At 42.3% G+C, this 13,027-nt stretch overlaps 1 protein-coding gene across 4 annotated transcripts in view; it reads left to right on the top strand.

Moving 5' to 3' along the window:
• Positions 1-13,027, top strand: part of SPTBN1 (spectrin beta, non-erythrocytic 1) — a 135,832-nt gene that overhangs the window by 86,891 nt on the left and 35,914 nt on the right. For all 4 annotated transcript variants that reach the window (XM_080587458.1, XM_080587459.1, XM_080587460.1 and 1 more), the window contains 12 exons: positions 516-596; positions 1,373-1,488; positions 2,498-2,610; positions 3,235-3,422; positions 4,469-4,586; positions 6,142-6,300; positions 7,750-8,052; positions 8,868-9,021; positions 9,710-10,580; positions 10,708-10,845; positions 11,525-12,281; positions 12,528-12,730. In XM_080587458.1, the coding sequence (XP_080443584.1) occupies positions 516-596; positions 1,373-1,488; positions 2,498-2,610; positions 3,235-3,422; positions 4,469-4,586; positions 6,142-6,300; positions 7,750-8,052; positions 8,868-9,021; positions 9,710-10,580; positions 10,708-10,845; positions 11,525-12,281; positions 12,528-12,730 (3,201 nt within the window). The remainder of the gene's footprint in view (positions 1-515; positions 597-1,372; positions 1,489-2,497; positions 2,611-3,234; positions 3,423-4,468; positions 4,587-6,141; positions 6,301-7,749; positions 8,053-8,867; positions 9,022-9,709; positions 10,581-10,707; positions 10,846-11,524; positions 12,282-12,527; positions 12,731-13,027) is intronic.

Here is a 13,027-nt window from a genome sequence, read left to right as displayed (position 1 = left end):
GCACAGCAGACAGTTTCAACAAAAACTTAATGCATCACTGCTCCTGTGGCACCTGCATCCTCAGAAAAGGTTTCACTCCTCTCTTTTTCTCCAACTGTTCCTGCTCATTTCTTGAACTGGATATTTTGAGTACCTGAAAATGATTATTTGCCAGCAGCTGAATTGGGATCAGGCTTTAAACTTCTAGGGATCTGAAACCTCATAGGCTCCAGGTTAGGCATCAAGCTATTAAAAAAGTCACATCAAGTGATTACTTCAGAGGGCATTTAGAGTCTTCCTTTAGGAATGCATAGCAGTTCTGCTGGGTTTACAAGAATAAGATGCACTTACCTCTAGTGTCTGTCTGATTAGAAACCAGCTGTGATGATAGCTTGTCCGTTATGGGATGGTAACGTCCCACCCTCAGGTTTACAACAAATACGTCACTCCTGCAACCAGCCCTTAGTGATAGAGCATACAGAGCTGCAGCAGAGATGCTGTATTGATCGTGCTTTCTTTGCTTTTTGTTCTGGCAGTTACCCCAATGTCAACATTCACAACTTTACAACAAGCTGGAGGGACGGGATGGCTTTCAATGCACTAATACATAAGCACAGGTATGTGTGGGGAAACGTCCTTATGGATTTTGAAAGCTTGGACTGGTGCAGTGTGTGCTGTGTTTTGAAGTTACACTGCAGCTTGATTTTGAAATCTGTGGAGGGGAGGAAGTGGAAGAATTGCTGAGAGTTTTACAGCAACTTGCCTTTCACTCTTGTGGTCACTGTGAGCTCATCTGGGCAACAGCTTCTCACGTCGCAAGTCATGTTTGGTTTCAAGAGAATAAATTATACACACGATCATTTCATTCTGTGAGTGACCAGGTTGGAAGAGAAGCTTTTAAACCTTACTGAGTAGCTCACGCTGAGCTCTAGTCACCCAAAATTGAGGGGTCGGCGGTTGGGGCACAGCGATGGCCTGGAGGAGGAAGAAATCCCTGGGCAGGGATGGCAAAGTCTGGAGCTGGACTTCGACATGGCTGGCGATGCCACCCATTGGCAAGCTTGAGTGAAGTGAGACAGCTTGCACACATCCATCATCATGAGGAGAGACTGTGTGACCACAGCTTTGACTGTTCATTTTCCAGGTCACCTTTATCTATGGTAAACCCATCCTTGTTTTTTGCCATGGGCTAGGTTCTGCTGCTCTGCCCTGTGCTCGGCATTACTTTGTTCCTTTAATACTCCACTGAAACGTACAGAGGCACTGGGCAAGCAAAACCTTGGCATCCTGAGAGGCCAGGGTTTCTGAGGATTGCACATTTTATTTCATTTGTTCATTTGAGGGTGGCTGCACTGTGCTTTGGGAAATCTAAAGAATTTTTCATCCTGTCTAGGCCTGATCTGATTGATTTTGACAAGCTGAAGAAATCAAATGCACACTACAATCTGCAAAATGCTTTTAACCTTGCAGAGCAACACCTTGGTCTTACTAAGCTCCTGGACCCTGAGGGTAAGTATTCCTGCAGTTTTAATGCTTTGCAGCTCTTTGTGGGCTCTTTTTTTCCACCCCTCCTTTTCCAAGGACACTCTTTTGTGATAGCTTTTTGTCTTAAAGAGCAGCTGGATGCTGCTGACTCACTTAGTGATAACAGCTAGGGAGGGAAGGAGAGAATGCAAGATGTCTCCTGCAGAGGACAGAGCTGTGGAAGCACAACAGCTTTAATTCTGAATTTATGCCCCATCTGACAAGACCACTGGACAGGCCATGTGTACATAAAATCATTCCAGTTAAAGGTGCCCTTCTGGTCTGCTCTGAGAAACACTTTGCTTCTTAGTTTGAGCCAGAAGACGACAAATGCGGACTTCACCCAATAGTTAGCAATTTCTTTCACAGACTCTTGGGTGAGTTTTAGCCTGTTCTTTTATGAGATTGTGCACTTGTGTATTGGAAGGAGTGCTTACAATGCTAGGACAAGAAAATTTCTTGTCACAGGACAAATAAATAGAGGCCATGTGTTTGGGCAAGTTTCTTCTTGATTATTTTCCATAGCCTCAGAATTGCTGCAGGAGAGGAAATAAATTGTTTTCCATCTGTGTATCTCAGAAGATTTGCTCAGACAGACTTGCAGTTACCTTCGAATCTCTCTCTCCAAATACTGATACAGCACTGAAGTTTTCTGCCAAGTCACACAGGCACAAGGGAAGTTAGCCACGCAGTCTGTGACAAAATCTGGCCCAAAGACCCCTCACCTATATCGCATGCTTTGACCATGGTCTGCACTGAGATGGATAAAGGAGAGCCTTCTTAGTGATAGAGTTCAATACTGCACAACACCAAGAAATTCAGAACCAGTCCAAAGCTGCTGAATTTATTTCTGATTAGGACATAAATTGTAGGAGCTGAACTGCCACTGAACCCATCTCTCAGACTCTTGAGCCCATTCATGTTGGATTATTGGCTTTGTTGTTTTAACTCATGCACCCGCAGTGTGCTAAGACAACTCTTGTTTGGTTTGCAGATATCAGTGTTGATCATCCTGATGAAAAGTCAATCATCACCTATGTGGTGACATATTACCACTACTTCTCCAAGATGAAAGCATTAGCTGTTGAAGGAAAACGTATTGGAAAGGTTTGCAAGTTCAAATTATCAGTTGTTATAAAGTAGTTTAAATCTTTCTGATTCTTATTTTTCCTTCTTGGGTGTTAATCCTTCGAAAGTCCCCTGTATGGTAGTTTTTAGTTTTGCTTTTGAAACATGTTTTGAATGTTAAATATTCCCATATGACCATGAGGAGTAGTTAATTTCCAGCTGTCTCTTATTAGAAAACATTTGGCTGGTGTTTTATTTTTGTTTGTTAATTGTGCATCATTGCTGCTTTTCCTTTCCCATTAGCTGCTCCTCACCCTCTGGGTCCTCTGTCTCTTCTGAAGCCCAGAAAAGTTCCTCATTTAAAAAATGTGCAGTCATTCTCTGCCCTTTGGCAAAGCTGCCCCCATCCTTACAGCTAGCAGACTGGATGTGAATCCTTTTGTAAGCCTTTGCTCTGCCCCTCTGTTGCCTTGGGATCATGGGAATTCAGTGCTGAGAAATGCAAAGCCCTTGTTCCTCGGGGAGCACAGCCCCCGTGGTGCTCAGGAGTGAGTGATCTGATTCATAAGCCAGCAGAGCTTCCTTTATGCAGCTTGTTGGATTGAGATGACTCTGAAGAGCACTGCCCTTGAATTCATCTTTATTTTGTGCTGCTTGTTGCAGGTGCTTGACAATGCCATTGAAACAGAGAAAATGATTGAAAAATACGAATCGCTGGCTTCTGACCTTCTTGAGTGGATTGAACAAACCATTATCATCCTCAACAATCGCAAATTTGCCAACTCGCTAGTTGGTGTGCAGCAGCAGCTACAGGCGTTCAACACTTACCGCACAGTAGAGAAACCACCCAAGTAATTTTAATCTTAGCTTAAAAAAACAGTGGTCTTGTTTTGTTTAGTCAGTCATTGATTTTTATTTATTTTTTAAACAAACATCCAAGTAATTTTAGTCTTGGCTTGAGAATTTATTTTTCTGAACAGAATCAGGTATCACATTTCTAATTGGCACTGACCATTATTACTTAGAACCTATTTGCTTTATGCTATTCGATATGCACATAGTAATAACAATAGCAATAATAATTGAAAACGTGTGTTGGCTGTAGGATCTTATAGTACTGGAAGCTATCATTTCACTGAGGTGCCTGCCTTGTAATACAAGTGGTAATAGTATATACCATGCTAGTGCAGTAATATCATAGGCCATGTTTGCTAGCGGCGTACAATACCAAGACACAGCTATTAAAAGGCTCTTACTGCTTTTCCTAAATCAAGAGGAAGTGTGTCTGGCTTTGTAAAACATAGCTCTGCTTGCTACAACTGATACAACCAAAGCCATGCAACTTATTTCTGGAAGTTTCTTTTAGCGTTATGTTATCCGATCTATTTATTATTTTTGTCTAATATAAGTCCTAATGGATAATAATTGCAATTGAAAACATTACAAAGTATCCAGACGTTTTCTAAAATTGCAGTCTATTCCCTAGTGCCTTTGCAGTTTGTTTATTTCCCAGGCATACAACTCAGGGAAAACAGTGGGAAGAGTTTATTGACTGCAGTGAGCAGTTTAAATAAAACTTCCATTTCTTGGGTTGATAAACTAGGACAACAAATGCAATAGAATTAAAAAAAAATGCAGTCTTCTGTCCCCCCAAGGGGCTTAAATCTAAACAGATAGACAACTGACTTCTGTGAAGTTGTTTTTTTTTCTTTTTTTTTTCTTTCTGTCTGACCCATCTGGTTGGAAAGGCTATTTCTACTGCTTCCAGTGTTCACACAAGATGCAGGTGTTTATCTGAGTGTTCCATTCATAATGTCAGTATTGTAAGGAAGTGCTTTGTAATAACCTAGTAGTAACAAAAGCTTTATTGTAACTATTCTTTTGGAAATTTATTTAGGTTTACAGAAAAAGGAAACCTAGAAGTGCTACTTTTTACCATCCAAAGCAAAATGAGAGCCAACAATCAGAAAGTATACATGCCAAGGGAGGGCAAACTCATCTCTGACATTAACAAGGTAAACTGAGCCAGCAGCTGCTGTGCGACTCAGGATTTTGTTTTTTCCTTTCAGTCTCAGCATACTGGGAAGAAACGCATCTGCTGTCTCTAGCCTTGATGTGGGGGACCGTAAGGCATGGGAGAGGTTGGGTGATATTTTCCCTTCTCTTGGACTCGCTAATCTGAACCGAGTCCCTGGGTGGCCTCAGCATCTGTAAGCTGTTCTGCACGGGGAAACACCCTCAGTAGTTCTGAGCAGTCAGTTATGGATCCGATAGCCCTTGCTCATCCAGGGTTGTAGCTATTGTTAATCAGCAGAAAATAGCAACAATATAGAGATATTGCAGCCCTGCCTACTTAGTTTTGAGGAGATTTGTCCCAGCATAGCTCCCTGCAAGCAGGAGGTCAAGGGAGTCTCAGCAGAGCCATGCGCAGCAGCAGACACCCTGTGTTGTTCAGGGCTGTGGTGCCCTTGCAACACCTCTGCCTTCCCTGGCTCCCAGCGGGGAGCAGAGCTGGCCCTCATCTGCCTCGCAGCCCCTTGGCCCACAGCATGGGAGAATAAAGGAAGCGCTGTGACCAGTCCTCTAGGTTCCCTCTTGGGGCTTATGCAGCTATTTTTTATGCTGGTGCAGCTGGCAGAACAGCAGCAGAGCTGACAAGCTCTTTCAAGGATAACAAACAATTTAAAACTGTGAGCTCTCCTCATTTGTGTTTGATCGTGCCTGCCATTCCCAGGGCAGCTGTTGTGGGCGTCTGTGGCCTTGGTCTGCGTCCTAGAGAGCAGTAAACTGCGCAGCTCTCCTGTTTGCGTTAAGCTCCTGTGCCTGCAAATGCCTAAAATACTTTGGGTTTCAGGCAATTTCACATCTGTTAGGATTTAGAAGAATCTAGGGTAGTTTGTGTTTAATTGTGGGTATTTTTGTTGTTTGTAAGGAGATCTGAAAGGTGATTAGCTGGCTTTCAACATGCTTCTAAGGCTCTGTTTTTGTAGTATTAATGCCATGCATGTGAATAACTTCTTGCTTTGGGGAAAAAAAAGGACTTGCATGCAGCGAAAGTCACTGAATTCTGTACTTGTTTTCCTTTCCAAAGTGGATGTAATAAAGAACAATTGTAAATTGATTTTAGGGGTGAGATGGCATGAATCTCTAATTCTCATTTCCTAAAGGAGAAAGATAGAATCCCTTCCTTGGGAATAGCACTCAGAAGATTTTGAAACAATTGCTTTCTTACACATTGAAGCCAAAGTGGTTTGCTTAAGCTTTGTAGGAGGCAAATAACAAGTGAACTCAAGAAAATGCATACAAGATAAACAAGACTTAAACCTCTCGCTCAGAAAATGAATTTATAAATTGAAACCAATTTTTAAGTCATGCCCTTACATTAGCAGACAAGATGTAAGGCCAGCCTATATAGACCAGATTCACTGGCATTTAAATAAATTTGCCAGTTCTGAGAAACTTGGCTAAAGTGACTTCAGTTCTGATTGCATGTGAAGCACACATGATTTATCATAACCCTATATGAATGTGTAGTTAGAAGATGCATTTTCTTTTTCTTCACATCTTCAGGCCTGGGAAAGACTGGAAAAAGCTGAACATGAAAGAGAACTGGCACTGCGAAATGAGCTCATCAGACAAGAGAAACTGGAACAACTTGCACGCAGATTTGATCGCAAGGCAGCTATGAGAGAAACTTGGCTAAGTGAAAATCAACGTCTAGTTTCTCAGGTGCTGCTTTCAGAAATTGTCTGTGTGACTAAAATGATTCCTTTGAGTAATTAAAGGATACAGTTCTTGTAAAGAGAACATTTCCTCTCCTGTGCCACTTATGTTACTGAATCTATGCATATTTATATTTATTGTATGTGTATAAAGGTATATTTAGTGTATATGTGTATATATTACTGTTCTATTTTTAATCACAGAATCACAGAATCGTCTAGGTTGGAAGAGACCTCCAAGATCATCTAGTCCAACCTCTGCCCTAACACTAACAAGTCCTACACTAAACCATATCACTAAGGGCTACATCTAAATGTCTTTTAAAGACCTCCAGGGATGGCGACTCAACCACCTCCCTGGGCAGCCCATTCCAATGCCTAACAACCCTTTCGGTAAAGAAGTTCTTCCTAACATCCAACGTAAACCTCCCCTGGCGCAACTTTAGCCCATTCCCCCTCGTCCTGTCACCAGGCACGTGGGAGAATAGACCAACCCCCACCTCGCTACAGCCTCCTTTAAGGTACCTGTAGAGAGCGATGAGGTCTCCCCTGAGCCTTCTCTTCTCCAGGCTGAACAACCCCAGCTCCCTCAGCCGCTCCTCGTAAGCCTTGTTCTCCAGACCCCTCACCAGCTTCGTTGCCCTTCTCTGGACTCTCTCGAGCACCTCAATGTCCTTCTTGTAGCGAGGGGCCCAAAACTGAACACAGTACTCAAGGTGTGGCCTCACCAGAGCCGAGTACAGGGGGACAATCACCTCCCTAGACCTGCCGGCCACACTGCTTCTTATGCAAGCCAGGATGCTGTTGGCCTTCTTGGCCACCTGAGCACACTGCTGGCTCATATTCAGCTGACTATCAACCAGTACTCCCAGGTCCTTCTCTGCCAGGCAGCTTTCCAACCACTCATCTCCCAGCCTGTAGCTCTGCTTGGGGTTGTTACGCCCCAGATGCAGGACCCGGCACTTGGCCTAAATGTATTCACACACACCCACTCTTGGAATCTATTCTTCAGTATTCAAGAGATATTCATGTGGAAATAACTACCCACAGTCAAGATTTTCTTTACCTGAATATTTAGGTCAATTCAACGGAATAAGCCCAGGAATAAACATATTATTATTTAAGGTGGCTTTTGAAAAACAAACAAGCAAAAAACCCAAACCCTAGGCTAATCCTGATGGCCACCATGGTTGTTTCACCAAATCTAGTAAATGATGTCTGATTTTATCAGAATTATCTCTGATTTTATCAGAGGAGTTTTCAGAGCATTTTGAGATTGTGAAATCATAGAATCACAGAGTACACCAAGTTGGAAAGGACCCACAAGGATCATCGAGTCCAACTCCTGAAATTGCTAACGAGAGTGTTCTGCACAATCAGAAATCACTTTAGAGTTTGAGCAGTAGGGCTTTTCTCCTCGGCAGCCATTGCTGAAGAAGTTTTTCTGTCTTTACAGGATAATTTTGGCTTTGACCTTCCGGCAGTGGAGGCTGCAACGAAGAAGCATGAGGCCATTGAAACAGACATTGCAGCATACGAAGAACGAGTCCAAGCTGTGGTTGCAGTTGCAAAGGAGCTTGAGACTGAAAATTATCATGATATAAAACGCATCACTGCAAGAAAGGACAATGTTATACGCCTGTGGGAATACCTCCTGGAGCTGCTCAGGGCACGGAGACAACGGCTGGAGATGAATCTTGGCCTGCAAAAGATTTTCCAGGAGATGCTGTACATTATGGACTGGATGGATGAGATGAAGGTAGGTGTTACCCATTCAAGAATATAGAAAAAATATTCTAGAGATGTGTAAATGTCCTTTTTTTTTTTTTTTTTAAGATTCGTTTTGCCTATCTGGTTTAGTTGGCAAATTCAGAAGACCCACATTCATGGGCAGTGAACAAATTTCTTATACCTTATGATGATATTTTAAAATAAAAATTAAAAACAATTAAGGAAAAGAACCAAGCTTGCTTCTATAAAATGACACGCTTCTATAAAAAGACACTTTTCATCTTCATGCCTCTCTCATAAAGGCAAGAAGCTTTGGTTAGAGTGCTTGGGTGAGGATGCAGATTTCAGTGAAAGGGAATTACATGATCTCTCTCCATCACCACTGACATGAGCCACCTTTTCACCACTGTGCTTTAAAAGCATGGAATTTGTCTGTTCTGCTGGGACCAAGGAAGGGGAAGCATTGTAACTTTGTTCTTGTCCATGAGCCAGCAGAACTTGGAAGCTGTTGGAGGAAAGAAAGATGCGTGTAGCTCGCTGGCAGCTCACAGGACCTGGACTGAGTGCCTTTCAGTGGTTCTGCTGAGCTGACTTGGCTTTTCATCATTAAAGAGCATGGTCAATTTCTTCATGGTTCTTCATCAGGGATTTGAAAAATGTTGGTTCAAATTCACATCAGTCATACCTCTCTAAAGTTGAAATAACTCTTCTTATGTCCCTAGTGTTTCTGTGGACTTTAGTCGGTGTAACAAAGGAGAACAGTGTAAGGCATGAAGGAGTCATTAAGAAACAAATAGCTTATGGCCTTGAGCCCATTTTATTCGTCTTTTACATTTTTATCAGGTGCTTCTGCTGTCTCAAGACTATGGCAAACATTTGTTAGGAGTCGAAGACCTGTTGCAGAAACACGCTCTTGTGGAAGCTGACATTGCCATTCAGGCTGAGAGAGTGAGAGGGGTCAATGCATCTGCACAGAAGTTTGCCACCGATGGAGAAGGTAACTAGCAGCCAACACATCCTCTTTAGTTTTAGTTATATATGGGGTTATCTGTAAGCCTCATTAGTTCTGCAAGGCACATTAGGTTAAGTTCAGCACCAGAATAAGAGAATCCAGCTTCATTTTTTCCTTCTTCCCTCACTGTGTCAATGATTAATTTGTCAAGGTAGCCTGTTCAGAAGTTCGGTGCGGCTTGTGTTTTGTCTGCTGTGTCACACTCCTAACCAGCAGCTGCTGTAACTTTGTAGCAGTCACCATTAATTCCTGGTTTTGTGTTTCTAATGAAACATAAGCAAATAATTATATTAAGTCTGATATTGTCCCAATCTATGCTAATTAAAAGCGATTCCACTAAACTAGTGTAATTAACTAGGGTAAATAATGTTCATTTTGTGTTGTGATATAAATCTGGGGTAGTGAATTTTCTTTCACTGAAAACAGTTGTGGGTGTCTTACCCTTTTTATTTATTTAGTTTTTTGTCTTCATTCACAGAACAGCATTTTCTGTTTTGTGTCACGGGATGGTGAAGTCTGAATTGTTCACATTGTTTCAGGAGACTAACTATGGATTCTCTTCCATAAACTTTGCAGACAGAACAAGCAGGAATTAAGAACTCTAGGTACACCCCAGCTGTTGCGATGAAAATGAATGAGTCCGTGTTGTAATGCACATTCTCTTTCTGAACAGGTTACAAGCCATGTGACCCGCAGGTTATCAGGGACCGTGTTGCTCACATGGAGTTCTGTTACCAAGAGCTGTGCCAGCTTGCAGCCGAGCGCCGGGCCCGCTTGGAGGAGTCCCGGCGCCTCTGGAAATTCTTCTGGGAAATGGCTGAAGAAGAGGGTTGGATCAGGGAGAAGGAACAGATCCTTTCCTCTGATGACTATGGGAAGGACCTAACCAGCGTTGTCCGTCTCTTGAGTAAACATAAGGCATTTGAAGATGAAATGAGTGGTCGTAGTGGCCACTTTCAGCAAGCGATAAAAGAAGGTGAAGACATGATTGCGGAAGAGCATTTTGGGTCTGAGAAGATCAGAGAAAGAATTAAGGATATCCGGGAGCAGTGGGCTAACTTGGAACAGTTATCTGCCATTAGGAAGAAACGTCTGGAGGAAGCCTCTCTCCTTCACCAGTTCCAGGCTGATGCTGATGACATTGACGCATGGATGTTGGACATCCTCAAAATTGTCTCCAGCAACGATGTTGGTCATGATGAATATTCTACACAGTCCTTGGTCAAGAAACACAAGGATGTTGCTGAAGAGATTGCAAGCTACCGGCCAACCATTGACTCGCTTCATGAGCAGGCGAAGGCTCTACCGCAGGAACACGCCGGGTCTCCAGATGTGCAAGGCAGGTTGTCCGGAATAGAAGAAAGATACAAGGAGGTTGCTGAGCTGACTCGGCTGCGTAAACAGGCCTTGCAGGATACCCTTGCTCTTTATAAGATGTTCAGCGAGGCAGATGCTTGTGAACTTTGGATAGATGAAAAGGAGAAGTGGCTGAATAATATGCAGATTCCAGAGAAGCTGGAGGACCTGGAAGTGATCCAGCACAGGTGGGAATGGATTTACCACGAAGTTTTGGGAATTCTGGCTGGAAGTTTTTGTGCACCAGCCACCTTTGTTAACTTGCCTATGACTCTGATTCTCTAATGCCTTTGTGATCTTTTTTTTCTCCCCCAGATTTGAAAGCTTAGAACCTGAAATGAACAATCAGGCTTCCCGTGTTGCAGTAGTGAACCAAATTGCTAGGCAGCTAATGCACAGTGGCCATCCAAGTGAGAAGGAGATCAAAGCGCAGCAAGATAAACTCAACACAAGGTACGTGAAGGCCTCATGCTCATGAAAAATGTGACACTGGATGAAAAAAGTATAGTGGTGTCACTTGTGTTTCTTGTATGTGTTTTTAAATATATTCTGATACTGTTACCTCAAGTATCTTCAAAGTAGACCCTCAACTACCCTCAACTTTCCTTCAAAAGGAAAGAGAGCTGTGTCTTTGAAATGTTCAATTAACAGATAAAGTTTTGTTACTGACTTCAACCAGGTCCTAAGTGTATCAGTACCATGACTTGAGAGCTGGAAACTTGCTATAGTGACTATTATTAATTTAAAATAAACAAACAAACAAAAAGAAACCAATGTAATACTTCATGTAAACTCACTCTCTTTTTGGTTTCAAAGTCCACTGAGAGAGTGTATTTAGTGTGAAAATTAGATGTAACTAGCAATTTTTCACTTGAGAAAAAATTATACTTGCAAGGACTCAGTACTGCTGATACTTGACATATTCTTATATATGCCATAGCTTGGTTAATGGTTGTTTTGCTAAAACTATTGATGATATGGAAAGGGCTGAAAAAAGCATGAATACGTTAAGTTATTTCATGGCTTAACAAGCTAATGTGAGTAACTGCTCGCTCAGCAGCGTTGCCATACGCTTTTCCCTTATTGTAGACAAGTCTCGATTTCTCTGCTTTTCTCTCATCACAAATTTCAGATGGAGCCAGTTCAGAGAACTGGTAGACAGAAAGAAGGATGCTTTGCTCTCGGCCCTGAGTATCCAGAATTACCACCTTGAATGTAATGAAACCAAGTCCTGGATCAGGGAAAAGACAAAAGTGATTGAATCCACGCAAGATCTGGGTAATGATCTCGCTGGAGTGATGGCCCTGCAGAGGAAGCTGACGGGCATGGAACGTGACCTGGTAGCCATTGAGGCTAAGCTCAGTGACCTGCAAAAAGAGGCAGAAAAGTTGGAATCAGAGCATCCTGACCAGGCACAGGCTATCCTTTCACGGCTTGCAGAAATCAACGATGTATGGGAAGAAATGAAGACCACTCTGAAGAACCGGGAAGAGTCTCTTGGAGAGGCAAGCAAACTGCAACAGTTCCTGAGAGATCTAGATGACTTCCAGTCATGGCTATCCAGAACTCAGACTGCAATTGCCTCTGAAGACATGCCAAACACACTGACAGAGGCTGAGAAGCTGCTCACTCAACATGAGAATATTAAGAATGAAATCAACAATTATGAGGAAGACTATCAGAAAATGAGGGACATGGGTGAGATGGTGACACAAGGGCAAACTGACGCTCAGTACATGTTCCTACGCCAGCGCCTACAAGCTTTGGACACTGGATGGAATGAGCTCCACAAAATGTGGGAGAACAGGCAAAATCTCCTCTCCCAGTCTCATGCCTACCAGCTATTTCTCAGAGATACCAAACAAGCAGAAGCATTTCTTAATAACCAGGTAAGTGGGCAAGATTTACTTGTCTTCATTTCCACAAGCTGACACTTGTGGAAGAGAGAGAGCTGAAAACGGATAAACTACCTTTTTATTTTTTAAAAGTAACTCAAATTAATTTGCTTTTTGAATTTTACTTCTTAGTCTTCTTGAGACATTTATTTTCGTATGAATTCAGGTGAATCTGTTTACAGCATGCAACATAGCCTGAGTGTAATACTTTTCTCTCTCTGATTTGTGTTTTAATCACAGGAGTATGTTTTGGCACACACAGAAATGCCCACTACCTTGGAAGGAGCAGAAGCTGCTATTAAAAAACAGGAGGATTTCATGACTACAATGGATGCCAATGAAGAAAAGATCAATGCAGTCGTAGAGACTGGCAGAAGGCTAGTTAGTGATGGGAACATTAACTCTGATAAAATCCAGGAGAAAGTGGACTCTATTGATGACAGGTAAGGTCAGAATGATGACAGAATGTAGCTGTTCACGTTTTAATTCTGTTATTTGAGAGATGACCTTTTATCAGAATCCAAAGGCAAAGCAACATGTTAGAAAACATCTGTTGCAGAATGTTTTCTTTGTCCTGGGGAAAAATAGGAACTGTAATGTTTCAAAAATATGCTGGGCTAATCTTAATTAAACATTACCTCTTCCATTTTCTTGAGACTCACTAGGTAATGAGCTCACTACCCAGAATTTGGCTATATGAGTGTTGCTTATAATTCTCGGAGTATTAATAGAGTTCATAT

The sequence above is a fragment of the Anser brachyrhynchus genome (genome assembly GCF_964034855.1).
Source record: "Anser brachyrhynchus genome assembly, chromosome: 3".
Lineage (NCBI taxonomy): Eukaryota > Metazoa > Chordata > Aves > Anseriformes > Anatidae > Anser > Anser brachyrhynchus.
This window is presented reverse-complemented; position numbering and strand designations above follow the sequence as displayed.